The 14,656-nt window shown below is 33.4% G+C and overlaps 1 protein-coding gene across 6 annotated transcripts in view; it reads right to left on the minus strand.

Moving 5' to 3' along the window:
• Positions 1–3,324: 3,324 nt before the first annotated feature.
• LOC123563963 (ras-GEF domain-containing family member 1B-like) overlaps positions 3,325–14,656 on the minus strand; it is a 77,358-nt gene continuing 66,026 nt past the window's right edge. For all 6 annotated transcript variants that reach the window (XM_045357161.2, XM_045357162.2, XM_053536604.1 and 3 more), the window contains 11 exons: positions 13,569–13,657; positions 12,705–12,846; positions 9,748–9,900; positions 9,193–9,360; positions 8,636–8,779; positions 8,139–8,273; positions 7,859–7,954; positions 7,548–7,604; positions 7,104–7,170; positions 5,693–5,765; positions 3,325–5,437 (listed from right to left, as the gene is read on the minus strand). In XM_045357161.2, coding sequence (XP_045213096.1) covers positions 5,419–5,437; positions 5,693–5,765; positions 7,104–7,170; positions 7,548–7,604; positions 7,859–7,954; positions 8,139–8,273; positions 8,636–8,779; positions 9,193–9,360; positions 9,748–9,900; positions 12,705–12,846; positions 13,569–13,657 — 1,143 coding nt within the window. In that variant the 3' untranslated portion in view covers positions 3,325–5,418. The remainder of the gene's footprint in view (positions 5,438–5,692; positions 5,766–7,103; positions 7,171–7,547; positions 7,605–7,858; positions 7,955–8,138; positions 8,274–8,635; positions 8,780–9,192; positions 9,361–9,747; positions 9,901–12,704; positions 12,847–13,568; positions 13,658–14,656) is intronic.

Consider the following 14,656-nt stretch of genomic DNA (forward strand, 5'->3'; position numbering starts at 1 on the left):
CAAAAGTAAGGAAATAATTAGCGATTATTTTCATTTGTATTCAATTTATGAAAGCGTGATGAATTAAATATCTTGTGTTAAAAACTCTCTTAATGTTTGAATGAAAGAAAGATAGATGTTTTAAATGATTAGTTACATTGATTTATCTATGCATTATCAACATTAATTAATGTTGACGAACTCAGGACTCCAAAGTGGAAATTGTTTGCGTAAATGCTATTATTAAAGTTCTGTTGTTTCTTTTTATATTTGTTATTTATGTATTTATTATCCTTAATGTTTGTAAATTTAATTAATTATCTAATTAATTAATTAATTAATTAATCAATTAATCAATATGAAATTGTCAAATTAAAAAAGATAAAAATCTCCTTCATCCTACGTGTGAGAAAACATAACTCTCGTGCACCACGTCCACTTTGCCTAAAAACTTTCAAACTTCTGAATTCCGGAAACTTCCAAAAACCGAACTTTTAGGCTCGTCCGGAGGTCGTTCGGTTTTCGGAAGTTACACTGTAATTGCCTCTTCATCAGTCTGTCCAGCAATTTTCTCAGCAGCCCCTGGATGAAATTTAGCAACACTTCATATGAAGCTTCACTATCAAGAGGAGATGAGCACATTGTATTCAGGTCGGATGATTTTTCACTGAATTATTTCCCTTAGATTATTTGACATACTATACTATAGTGCCATTTCTAGTCTGGAGTATTTCTCAGCAACCAATGGTTGGAATTTAGCGAAATTTCATAGGAAGCTTCACTATCAAGACATGTGCGTATTGTCTTTGTGTTCTGTTTGGATGATTTTTTTCACTGAGTTATTGCCCTTTGATTATTTAACATGTATGCTATAGTACCATTTCTTGTCCAGAGTATTCTTCAGCAACCACTGGATGGAATTCATCGAAAATTCATAGGATGCTTCACTCTCAAGAGGAGGTGTGCAAATTATCTTCATGACTATTTTGTTCTGGTCAGATGATTTTAATGAATTCTTGCCGTTTAATTATTCAACATTAGTAAACTGTATGTGCGCAGTGATTTCCACTTTAGTTCTTTTATATGCAATAATCCTTTTCCATCTGTTTCAGATATTTTCTTGTCGCTAGACCCTTGCATTATAATTATGTGATTTTCAATGCCATGGATTATGCTACTGAAATGGTTTTGCGGACAGTTGTATAACTGCAGAAAGGGCTGACCACTTTTAAGCTTGTAATTTTAATTTTGCACACTTTTTACTGTGGAGATTTATGAATATGTTGCATTGTCATATTTGTTGGTGGCTGGTGTTTTCATATTATGTCAAACTTGAGGAATTATTTCAGGTACTAATCTTTGAATAATTGCTGGAGCTTTTCACTATTCTCTTCTAATTGTAAAAAGTGGTATTACCAGCTAAACAGATAAAGGTTTCATTATGTGCTTAAAAAGGCACTTATATTTTCAAAAGGGCTGTCAGTTTGGCCCAGTTTGCTCATTTCAAATAAATACTACAAGTAACAAGAGCTCGTCGAACACGAAATGCCCCCCTTGATGCATTTAGTAATTGCACAAGGAACAGAAATTATATGCTCACTGTAAACAAAAGTTCTACCATTCTGGTTTAATCTGATCTTGACATTTAACCTATTGACACTAGGCCAAAGCGTTCTTGAGTTATTGCCTGGAAACCATTTTACTGTTCCTGGTCACTGTGAGCTTGACCTTTGACATACTGACCTCAAAATCAACAGGGGTCATCTGCTGGTCATTACCAACCTGCCTATCAACTTTCATGATCCTAGGCCCAAGTGTTTTTGAGTTATCATCCGGAAACCGTTTTACTATTCAGGGTCACTGTGACCTTGACCTTTGACATACAGACCTCAAAATCAATAGGGGTCATCTGCTGGTCATTACCAACCTCCCTATCAATTTTCATGATCCTAGGCCCAAGTGTTCTTGAGTTATCATCCGGAAACCGTTTTACTGTTCAGGGTCACTGTGACCTTGACCTTTCACATACTGACCTCAAAATCAATAGGGGTCATCTGCTGGTCATGGCCAACCTAACTATCAATTTTCCTGATACTAGGCCAAAGCGTTCTTGAGTAATTGCCTGGAAACCATTTTACTGTTCCTGGTCACTGTGACCTTGACCTTTGACATACTGACCTCAAAATCAATAGGGGTCACCTGCTGGTCATGACCAACCTCCCTATCAACTTTATTGACCCTAGCCCTAAGCGTTATTGAGTTATCATCCAGAAACTGTTTTACTGTTCAGGGTCACTGTGACCTTGACCTTTAACATACTGATCTCAAAGTCAATAGGGGTCATCTGCTGGTCATTACCAACCTCCCTATCAATTTTCATGATCCTAGGCCCAAGTGTTCTTGAGTTATCATCCGGAAACCGTTTTACTGTTCAGGGTCACTGTGACCTTCACCTTTAACATACTGACCTCAAAATCAATAGGGGTCATCTGCTGGTCATTACCAACCTGCCTATCAACTTTCATGATCCTAGGCCCAAGTGTTCTTGAGTTATCATCCGGAAACCGTTTTACTATTCAGGGTCACTGTGACCTTGACCTTTGACATACAGACCTCAAAATTAATAGGGGTCATCTGCTGGTCATTACCAACCTCCCTATCAACTTTCATGATCCTAGGCCCAAGTGTTCTTGAGTTATCATCCGGAAACCGTTTTACTGTTCAGGGTCACTGTGACCTTGACCTTTCACATACTGACCTCAAAATCAATAGGGGTCATCTACTGGTGGTGACCAACCTCCCTATCAACTTTCATGATCCTAGACCCAAGCGTTCTTGAGTTATCATCCGGAAACGGATAGGTCTACATTCCGACCGACCGACATCTGCAAAACAATATACCCCTCCTTTTTCAAAGGGGGGCATAAATATATAAGTACAAAGAGCCATAAATCTTGTTTTCCTTTGGCTGGGGAAAATCCAGAATAATTTAACCTTTAGCCTGCTTCTGCCTTTGCGACCAGTGCAGACCAAGATCAGCCTGCACATCCATGCAGTTTGATCATGGTCTGCATTGTTCGCTATTCAGTCAGTAAATTTTCAATGAACACCCCATAAAATAATTAATGGTATTGCCCAAATTGAAAGATGGACCAGCCCATTTTAGAAATTTAGCAGGCTAAGGGTTAGGTAAGCCTAAATTCTTGCTGTGTATATTATTCTTGCACAGAAGTCATTTGTATCGAAACAGTTTCAGAGTGTAAAACTGCCACACTTTACAAATGCAGCCAGCAACATAATGGTAAAATTCAAGGGCTTTATACATACACCAACAAAGAGACCAACTTCTATTTTGGCATCTTATAAATTTTATTCAATAACTTAAGACATTTTAATCAAAGTAACAATGATGGGAATGCAATATATTGATGAATGAAATGAGAACATGATTAGTATACATATATAAATATATGGTACCCATTTTTAACAATCCAATTTACCAGTGACTCAAGGATTGATGTACAATTTCTTATATTCGCTAAAATCTATATGACTGAGTGAAATTTGATCAATTTCTGTTGACAGGTCATCGTCACAATTTACATAAAATGAAATAATCAGTTAAAAAGAAACTTGACAGAATTTTTTGACTGGTAGATCACAGCTCTAACAAAATACTGCTGCAATTCTGTAACCAGTTACACAGCTCTTAAGTCTTTTGTTACACAGTATATGCCATATGAAATGAACAATAGATGTGGAAATTCCATGAAAACCAGGTTTTTCAAACATTTTCTATTTTTTGTAATAGTGACCTTAACCCTAATGGTCGCAAAAACAATCCCCTACCTTCATACCAAGTTCCATTGAAATATCACGTCCAAATTAGAGTGATTGAATGGAAATCATTTTTCTATTTTTAGTAACAACAACACCAAATACAATCCACAGCTGTCCTTCACATAAGTATGGTGACAACTTTGAAAAAAACTTAATTAAAATATAAATGTTTATACCCAAAAGAAAATCCTGCATTGAAATACCGTCAATGAATTGGAACTAAAAAGTTGCAATGTTGAAATGTTTCTATATGTAAAATATTACTTTTTTTTTTATTCTACATTAAAACTCTAGTAATAATTTAACTTAGAGAGTAGTACATAAAAATTAAAAATTTCCATTTTCTAAGGTGAATGAAAAACATGCTGATGGAAATGTAGCATGACATCATACTGGAAAATTCTTGACACAAGCAGTCAAAATGGGTAGATTCCAAAATACATTTATAAAGACAGCATTAAGTAAGAATCTACTACCGTTCTATGTTTTGAGTAGATTTTGCAATGCATTTCTGTAGAAAACAATGTTTTCATCATTATCAGTTAAAAATATTACGGCTAGCCAAAATAAATTACTGTAATCTAGTTTTTATTATGGCAGCTGTCAAATGAAAGTTTGGAAAAAATGCACTGAAAACAAAACATGATAATCAATGGTGCAACTAAATGACAGATCCATATACATTCTGAAAACTGAATACATAAATTAACAATGTTTGGTCCATAAAATCACTGATCCCTTCATAAATAAAAATAAACAAACAAATATCTACACCAAATCAAGAAATTAATGGATTTTTCGAAGAAGTACCTATATATTTACTTCGGTAAATCATGATAAATGAACTTTTCACTGACTTATTTCCTAAGTTTCATTATTACATTTACAATGATATCATATCAATTCTTCCACAAGTCCTACAAAATTAGCACTGGTATATATTTCCTATGGCACCAAATTATGCAGTAAGAGTTTCTAATACTATAAAACTGGGCAAACATTTATAACAGAAACTATAATAAGACCAGAATGTCAAATAGTTACAGAAATTTAACATACTTTTGTAACCATTTATAAATAAAAACTAAGCAACTGCTCAAGTCTTAGGAAAATAAAGTGTATCATTTTATTATGAAATAAATGTACCAACCCGAACAAATGTTTGAGTATTTCTTTTTAAATTAATGACTGGATATGGTCCACCTATTTTGCTAACAATCATATAAATTACAAGTACGATTATATACAATCCTTAACACTGGCTTCAGAGAGCAATGTTTGCCATTTAAAATGTTTAACAGTTAACAACACATCTTTCACTAACAATATATCCTACAGTTTCACAACATCACAATTCTTCACTGAACACACTGCTTTAATATGAAAACATTCTGGTATGTAGTATCTCCACCTCTCCAGTCTAACTTTCTTCAGTCTGTATCATTTGTAAGCACCAATGTCAATCCTTCAGTAAGATTGTTCACAAATTGCTTACAATGTTCTGTAGTTGAGTACGCAAGCTTTTAATTACGTTCTGTCATGCTAAGCAATATCACTGACCAGTAGATTTGGGAATCTTTCTTTACCCTGGCTCCTTCGTCATAACCCTGCTTCAGACCTACAATTTGATTAGTATTATTTAACTATAATCAATAGTACAAATAAAAGCTTGTTCAGTTTTTAACCGAGATTGAGAAATGCAGTTCACAGAGGTATCACAAAAATTAATGAACAGTTTGACTGTAATTAATCGACATCCATCCTTCAAAATTAAAACCCTATTGAAATGTTAGCAAAGAAAAACAGTTTACTGCCATAATTTCAAGACAAGCAAACACTTGTATATATTATCGCATTTTTAAATAAGGCTTACTTTAGCTTTTTATGTCTTTCTTTGTCGTAGCTGTTTTCTGGCGGTTCACATTCAAACGATGCCAGCGACAATGCTGTAAAGAATAGAACACATTTTAGATTATATATATCTTTTGAAACCATTTGGTAAGATTATATGTTTCAGCTACACATTATACTACTTTACTTTACAAGTATGTTTTTGTCAGCATTATTTAGAACATTTAGCCTTGATGGCAATGAAAGACCCAAGGTGCTCTGATCATTGTTTCCGGGATAGTTGGCACCGTGGCAGAAGCATGGCCTTTTTTGCAAATCAACTGGAAAGTTTTCTCATTATGAAGTAACTTTACACTTGGACTGTGATCAAGCTCATGACAGTGAAGTGCATGCAACCATTACTATCTGGCTACTGACAAGGATGTTACAACCATTACCATCTGGCTACTGACAAGGATGTTACAACCATTACCATCTGGCTACTAACAAGGATGTTACAACCATTACCATCTGGCTACTGACATGGATGTCACAACCATTACCATCTGGCTACTGACAAGGATGTCACAACCATTACTATCTGGCTACTGACAAGGATGTCACAACCATTATTATCAGACTACTGACAAGGATGCTGCAACCATTATTATCAGACTACTGACAAGGATGTTACAGCCATTATTATCAGACTACAACCATTATTATCAGACTACTGACAAGGATGTTACACCATTATTATCAGACACTACTGACAAGGATGTTACAACCATTATTATCAGACACTACTGACAAGGATGTTACAACCATTATTATCAGACACTACTGACAAGGATGTTACAACCATTATAATCAGACTACTGACAAGGATGTTACAACCATTATTATCAGACACTACCGACAAGGATGTTACAACCATTATTATCAGACACTACTGACAAGGATGTTACAACCATTATTATCAGACACTACTGACAAGGATGTTACAACCATTATTATCAGACTACTGGCAAGGATGTTATAGCCATTATTATCAGACTACAACCATTATTATCAGACACTACTGACAAGGATGTTACAACCATTATTATCAGACTACTGACAAGGATGTTACAACCATTATGATCAGACTACTGACAAGGATGTTACAACCATTATTATCAGACTACTGACAAGGATGTTACGATTATGATCAGACTACTGACAAGGATGTTACAGCCATTATTATCAGACTACAACCATTATTATCAGACTACTGACAAGGATGTTACAACCATTATTATCAGACATTACTGACAAGGATGTTACAACCATTGATGCAGAATTATCAAAACCTAGCTCAACTAAATTTTTCTCAGCTTTCACAGCTGGAGATTAGAAACTAGTCTGAATCAAGCAACTTGTATATCAATAACTGTCAAGTAAAGAAAACTTACTGGTTTCTGAGAACACAGGGGAGGTAAGAATGTAGTGAAGAACATCTGTGTGCTTCTCAAATGGACACTGCAAAATAAAAACACACATTATATGGAAAGACATTATCTTCCATTTGTACACATGTTAAGTTTTAATCAGTTACAGCCAATACTTTCTTAATGATGTTGCATCTTTTTCACCAGATGTTTGTTTCTAAAACACTGCTTTCTTATGCTTTAACTGTTTGCATCAGATTTGCTCAAAGTGAATAACAATAAGCCACAAAAATAGTTAAGATTCACAAAACACATCAATGTTACTATTTCACTGAAAGGATTGATACAACAGCAACTGTTTCTCAGATGCTTAATTCATCAGCAAGTGAAAAAAACAAAGTTTGTTTTTTGATAACATAACTATTGTTTAGCTGCCAACATTTCAAATAAAGGAGTTATGTTTCTTACCTCAACTTGTTGCCATGTAACAAAGTCTGATATTTGTTTTGCTAACTGCCAAAATTTCTGAAACGTGAAAACAGACACCATTGCAAAAACAAGTAACAGTAAAGAAAACAATTTAAACAATCGGGATTGTCTATTAGTCTTGCTGTTAAAATCTCTCTAGAAGTTACCTGCAATAATGCAACTGTCAATTTACTGCAGTTTAATCAAGCAAACTTACACATTTACTGCAGGAAATGGATAAAATAATCTGTTATTTGATATATACAGGTAAAAACTGAAATTTACAGATAATAAAATTTGTTCTTAGTTACCTGAAAGTTAATGTTGCCAGTTTCAGATCTGTTGGAACAGCCCTCGTTGAGGAAGTAAATATCCTTCACAAACAGACTGAAGAATGGTATCACAATCTGCAAACAAACATATATAAGTTCAATGATATTCTAGTGCAGCTGTAACACCCATTAGGCCTAGCCATTAACCACAGTAATCTGAATCATTCAGCATATGACAATATTTTTAAAATTATACAAGAGATATGTTTGTTTTTTAAGAATGAAAGGGAGAATAAAACTGTCTTGAAAGGGTATTTACCTTTTCCCTGCTATCACTAGCACCCTGAGCTCGCCACATGGCTGCCTTCAGACATGATCTGTAACTACCAAAGTTGTTTGATGGATCCATCTGTAACTCAAGGATTCCAAATTTTGCTTTGTTCACCTTGGCCCACTGAAATTTTTATGTAAGAATTATGTTAGAATATTAATTCATAATAAGGTGGGCACATACACAAAGTTAATGTTAAACCTCTCTTTAGTACTCTGGTGGTTAAGTTCTGTCATTAATATGAATAATATACAGTTGCTATGTTTGCTTACATGGTAATTTATTTGCAAATGCACAATGCATTACGAGGGCTTGGTGCAAAACTATTGTAAGTGTATATAAATAAAGAACAAGAAATTTAATAAATATGAAATTGGTAAATACTAGGTGAAAGTCGCTCGAATTCCTTTGTGACAATGCATCTGTATAATTGTCAAAGTTACATAACTTTTGCCATAAATAATATTATATAATTAGAAACTCACTGTCTTTTTTAATCTTGCTACAGGATTCATATTCATCCCTGCTATAATGGCCATTAGTGAGTTGAAATTTCCAATGTTTATACATTCTTTGGCAACGTCTATGAAATATTCAACAAGTTTTACCCGATTCTTCTTCTTTAAATGCTGCAAAAAGATACAAGACAATCACAAAGTGTGGAAATATTAATACTCTTTTTTTATTAATCGTTTCTAACATGTGAAGAAGCCTCTATTTGTTAATTACCACTACACTGATCAATACATCCTTCGTAAACTCTCAATATTGCATCATCATTTACAAAATTCCTGAAGTACAAAGATCTAAAATATGTGAATCCTGGAACATTCTCGAAATAACTTTGCTTGTGTTCATCTTTATCACTTATTGATTATTGCAGAATGCACTTTCTTATCAGTACAAGTGACAAAAAATTGTAAATAAAATATTTCTTATCATATACTCTATAAATAATGATTGATCCATGTCTAGATGTAATGTTACAGACTTTTACCTATGATATAACTGAAGTGTTGCCAAGGTTTAAAGAAATACATACTGAGCAAATTTCTGATGCGACTAGATAACTGAGCCGGTTAAACCACTGCACGTACGCCTCCAGATTGTGCGTTTTTTTCATATCTCGAAACACAGGAAGTTGAGTGGACACTTCTTCTTTTGAAAAGGCTTGAACAAACTCCTCTGGTCCAATCTGACTTAATCGTTCCTGCCATGTAGAAAGTATGACATTAGTAAAACTAGGATTTGTTCAAGATATCTGTAAATATTCTGTCCTATATAACCTTACACACAGGCAAAAATATGTTTGCTAGAAATATGCAACTGCTATTTAAATACTAAATGTCCTGAATAAGAAATAATCTTAGTTACATTATAAGTATAAATTACAAACAGTATTTCAAAGCAAATTGGCCTTGACAATTTATTTCTCTCTTTATGTAATGTATACACATACTTCCATATATTACAGTCATTTGTATCACTTGAGGCTTAATCAATTAACGGACTGTAAAACACCTAGATCTATAAAAAGAACAGACAAAATTTAATGCCCTATTATTTACAAAAATAAAGTGACAGTGCAATGTTTTACCAGTTCTATATGTGTTAGTTGTTGCGCTAGCCTTAGTGGACTGGGACAAACTTCCAGGATGTCTGTTGTAGGTGCGATCTGGGTCTGTGAACGTTTCACTGCCTCGGCATTCAGTTTTGACAAAACTTCCTCATAGCGGTTCAACTGTGCCAACTGTAACAGACATGTATCAGGTCAGAAATATATATGGCATCTTAAATGAAACCATTTAAAAACTGATCTTATACCATGAAATTCAGGGTTTTGGACCTTTTACAAATTAACTTTCCAAAGAATCAAAGTCTACGATTATTTTCTTAACATACTGCTTTTCTGTTCTTAACAGAAAGCCAATTACTCAGTCTTGAAAACAGATTAACATAAAAACAAAGTGTGAAAGAGAGAAAATTTCAGCTTTTAACAATAACAGGCCACAAAACAGTTGTGTAATTACATTTCCATCCGGTAGAATACATCAATTATGTGTAACAAACTAGATCACATTTCCTAAACAGTGGCGCATCTCCCTCATATCCCATCACGTCATGCATTATTAAAATACCTGATAACTGAAAGCGTGTGTGCCCTCAAAACAAAATTCCAAAAACTTCAAAAATAGCTCATCCTCTAAAAATTAGACATCCATCAATTTGCTGCGAGAAGCTATGAACTGACTGAATATGAACCGCCAGGCATAGCCATTTAGATCATTGAAAAATTGCAGATGAAATATGAAAAAGAGAATCCAGTCTCAGACTATTTCATTCACAAGATTTTTATCATACATCTTAATCTTATGAGTTACATTTATTTTGCATTTATTGCTGCATGAATTACTTGCAAAACAACAGCTGTACAAAAAAACATAAAATTTACAATTTCAAAGAAACCTTTAATTATATTCTGGACAAAAGTCTTTCAACATTTATCTGAATCTTAATTTCAAAAGAAGCAATTTGAACAAAACAACATGTTATCTTTCAGAGAATTATTTTGAGCAGCATTCTAAATAAACACAAGTCAAAAACAAAATCAAGTAAACAAATATTTTCAGAGATGCTCATTATCTAAATTTAAGTAACATCATGAAAGCTTTATCCTTGCATTCTTGATTCTTGGAGCCTTAGCAAAATTTATCACAAAATAATAACCCCTGGTACTGTTTTCATGATCATATAAATAATGTGAGTAGATAAGAGTAAGTATGTGCTTTCATTAAAACTAGATCATAATAAACTAGAGGAAATACCGATCATTAGCAGTAATAATTTATTTTATATAAATAAAAACAGTTGCCCAATGCTGAAAATATATAGGTTACCACATGGTAGCAAATGCTACTTTCAACCTGTCAATATTAGTTTGTCATAAACATATCAAAATAAAAGCACCTGTTGTTTTAATTTATTCTATTGCATTAATGAAATCTAAAAAGAGACCTGGCATAAAGGGCATCAATTAAAAAGTTAGTTACAGAATATTAATAACTGATGAAAATGACATCTGTCAAGTTCATTTAGGGAGAAGGCATGAGAATGTAGAATGTAACAGAAGTCAGTAACCTCAATAAGACTATTAATGAGGTACCTATACAAACTAACACCTGTTAATTTGACCTCAGCAGAAATCGGTGCCCATACAGGTGAAATTGAATAAAAATCTCTGGAATTTGTAACTGCAGCATCCCATGTAACAAAGTGGGTGAGGAATGTTTACAGGTATTCAATAGCATCTTGGAGTTTTTGTATGTTATTATAGAAAATGAGTATGTTGCAAATTTAAGATATTACCAGCTGCAATTTATTGTTGGATTCTATATAAGAAATATTCAATGAATGACTGGAATGTTGATTACTTCTAGAACTCCTGGGTATAATCTCCAAGGCAAAAAACAACACTTTCTCTTATAGAATTTACTTAAAATCCGGAAAATATTTTTCCAAAACATCATAATTACCCCAGTACTTCAAAGAATGGTTTGAATAGAATAGCTGCAGTTACACCTTAGGGACTTTTACTAAAAATCTATAGACTAATATGCACCAACCAATTTCTATATATTACAAAGGTTAACTTTTGGTAATTGTTTACCTTACTGAGTAAGTTATGATATGAGTGATTGCACCAGTATCATGCCATAATTCTGGCTGAGCATTTACCTTATAAAGTGGGTTATAAGGGATTGTACCAGTATCATGTCATAATTCTGGCTGAGCATTTACCTTATTGAGTGGGTTATAAGGGATTGTACCAATATCATGCCATAATTCTGGCTGAGCATTTACCTTATTGAGTGGGTTATAAGGGATTGTACCAATATCATGTCATAATTCTGGCTGAGCATTTACCTTATTGAGTGGGTTATAAGGGATTGTACCAATATCATGTCATAATTCTGGCTGAGCATTTACCTTATTGAGTAAGTTATGAGTGATTGCACCAATATCATGCCATAATTCTGGCTGAGCATTTACCTTATTGAGTGGGTTATAAGGGATTGTACCAATATCATGTCATAATTCTGGGTAATTGTTTACCTTATTGAGTAAGTTATGAGTGATTGCACCAATATCATGCCATAATTCTGGCTGAGCATTTACCTTATTGAGTGGGTTATAAGGGATTGTACCAATATCATGTCATAATTCTGGGTAATTGTTTACCTTATTGAGTAAGTTATGAGTGATTGCACCAATATCATGCCATAATTCTGGCTGAGCATTTACCTTATTGAGTGGGTTATAAGGGATTGTACCAGTATCATGCCATAATTCTGGCTGAGCATTTACCTTATTGAGTGGGTTATAAGGGATTGTACCAATATCATGTCATAATTCTGGGTAATTGTTTACCTTATTGAGTAAGTTATGAGTGATTGCACCAATATCATGCCATAATTCTGGCTGAGCATTTACCTCATTGAGTAGGTTATAAGGGACTGTACCAATTTCATGCCATAATTCTGGGTAATTGTTTACCTTATTGAGTAGGTTATGAGTGATTGCACCAATATCATGCCGTAATTCTGGGTAGACCTTCAACACTCGTTGTGAGATTTCCTTCAACTGTTTCATCATTCGTTCATCCCGGAAATCATATGGAAACATTTCTGTCCATTCACTACATGAACAAATAAATGGTAAAATTACATATAATTCAGAATTCAAAATCAAAACAAGACTGGAGTACAGTATATCCTTCAAATATACCTTTATCCCAAAAGAGAAATGTCTTTTAAATGTACCTTTAAGCCAAAGGACGAAATGGCCTTCAACTTTAAACTAAATTGAGAAAAACTCTTGTCTAATAAAGTGCTTCAAAATACATTAGTTAAAGGACCTGTCTGATGATATTTCAAGGCAATGTGTGACTTTTCCTCTACTGATAATATTATATGTTTCCAAATAAGGATCACTGTTGATTAACAGCGTCTATTCTGTAATAATAGTGTCTTGAAGTCTATAAGAGACTCCATCAAATAACACATCATTCTCTATTAAGACATCAACAGCCCAAGAAGATTTAGTTTTAGAGTGATTCAATCAAGAATGGAAATATCCCTTGGGAGTTTGTCTTTGATTAAATTTTTTAGGTTTTTGCAGGGTGTAAATTTCATTGCTGGATTTCAAATCTAGATTGCCTGAACTTTTCTCAGTTGTTCTCTTAAAATTTTGCAGTTTTTCATTATTATACAGAAATATATCTGGCAGATTTTAAAGGTTATTTTTTATGCTAGACACAAAAAAGATGATAATGCTTTTTTTGCACAATTTTTTAAACATCATGGCAGACTTAGTCGACCTTGCAGTGTAATGTATCTGGTTATATAAAACATGTTGTACCTGAGTAATTGTATGATATTTTGACCAAACTTGCCAAGCTTGTGTTTCTGTACATTATCACTGGTGAGATTCTGCTGGAATGAACACACCTGTAATATATAATATCACATGAAAAAAAACATCTACTGTATAATATCACATGCCTGTAAAATATAATATCACATACCTGTAATATACATCACATGATAACATACCTGTAATATATATCACACGTTAACTTACCTGTAATATAATAATATCACATGATAACATGCCTGTTATATACACTTTTTTGAATGGCTTGCCATTAAACAGTCAAAACTAAATAGTCAAACGGTATATTCTTACTGAATTCAAAAGCCCAATGTCAGTAGGAAGGCATTCAATAAGTGTTTTATTAAATTAAGTCAGAAGTGAATTTAAAAGTTTTTTAAGGAGTCAGGTAATAATTTTGACTAATGACACATATTACACAACATCAGGAAAGATTTTACATAGAGCTTTTATCTTCAAGTTTTGACTTTAGCCTAGCAAACATGTCCAGGCCCCGTGTTCACAAAACATTTTTCGATCTCAGCTGAGTTTGAGTTTGAAATTTTAATATCAGTTTTACGAGAACTTCAAGCTTAAATTCCAAATGAGACTGACCATCAATACCGAATAATCACTTTAAAATAATTATTAACTGAAAATTTTGGGTTAAACATGCTATTTAGATATAAATGAGAAATTAAGTTTCATTATCAAACACAGCTGAGACTGAAAATGTTTTGTGAACACGGGGCCTGAATACAGCACAAACTATGGACTGGCAATTTATATAAAGAGTCAGGTAGTAATATATAACATCACATGATAACTCATCTGTAAATATTCACTGTGACACATTGTTTGTAAAACATATCTGCATAGATAAAGCATGTTCTCAATCAAAACATTTTGATAATTCATCAAATTAATTCTGGTAAGTGAACACTCAGCCTAGCTTTGCCTTTCTCTTTTTGTTTCTATAATTTTATCTTACTGTTAATTAGATGAGTTTATGCAAAGACATCAGGACATTTATATTTAGGGCAGTAGTATTTTAAGGTTTAATAGCACTATTAAAA

This window comes from Mercenaria mercenaria, chromosome 2 (assembly GCF_021730395.1).
Source record: "Mercenaria mercenaria strain notata chromosome 2, MADL_Memer_1, whole genome shotgun sequence".
In the NCBI taxonomy this organism is placed as follows: domain Eukaryota; kingdom Metazoa; phylum Mollusca; class Bivalvia; order Venerida; family Veneridae; genus Mercenaria; species Mercenaria mercenaria.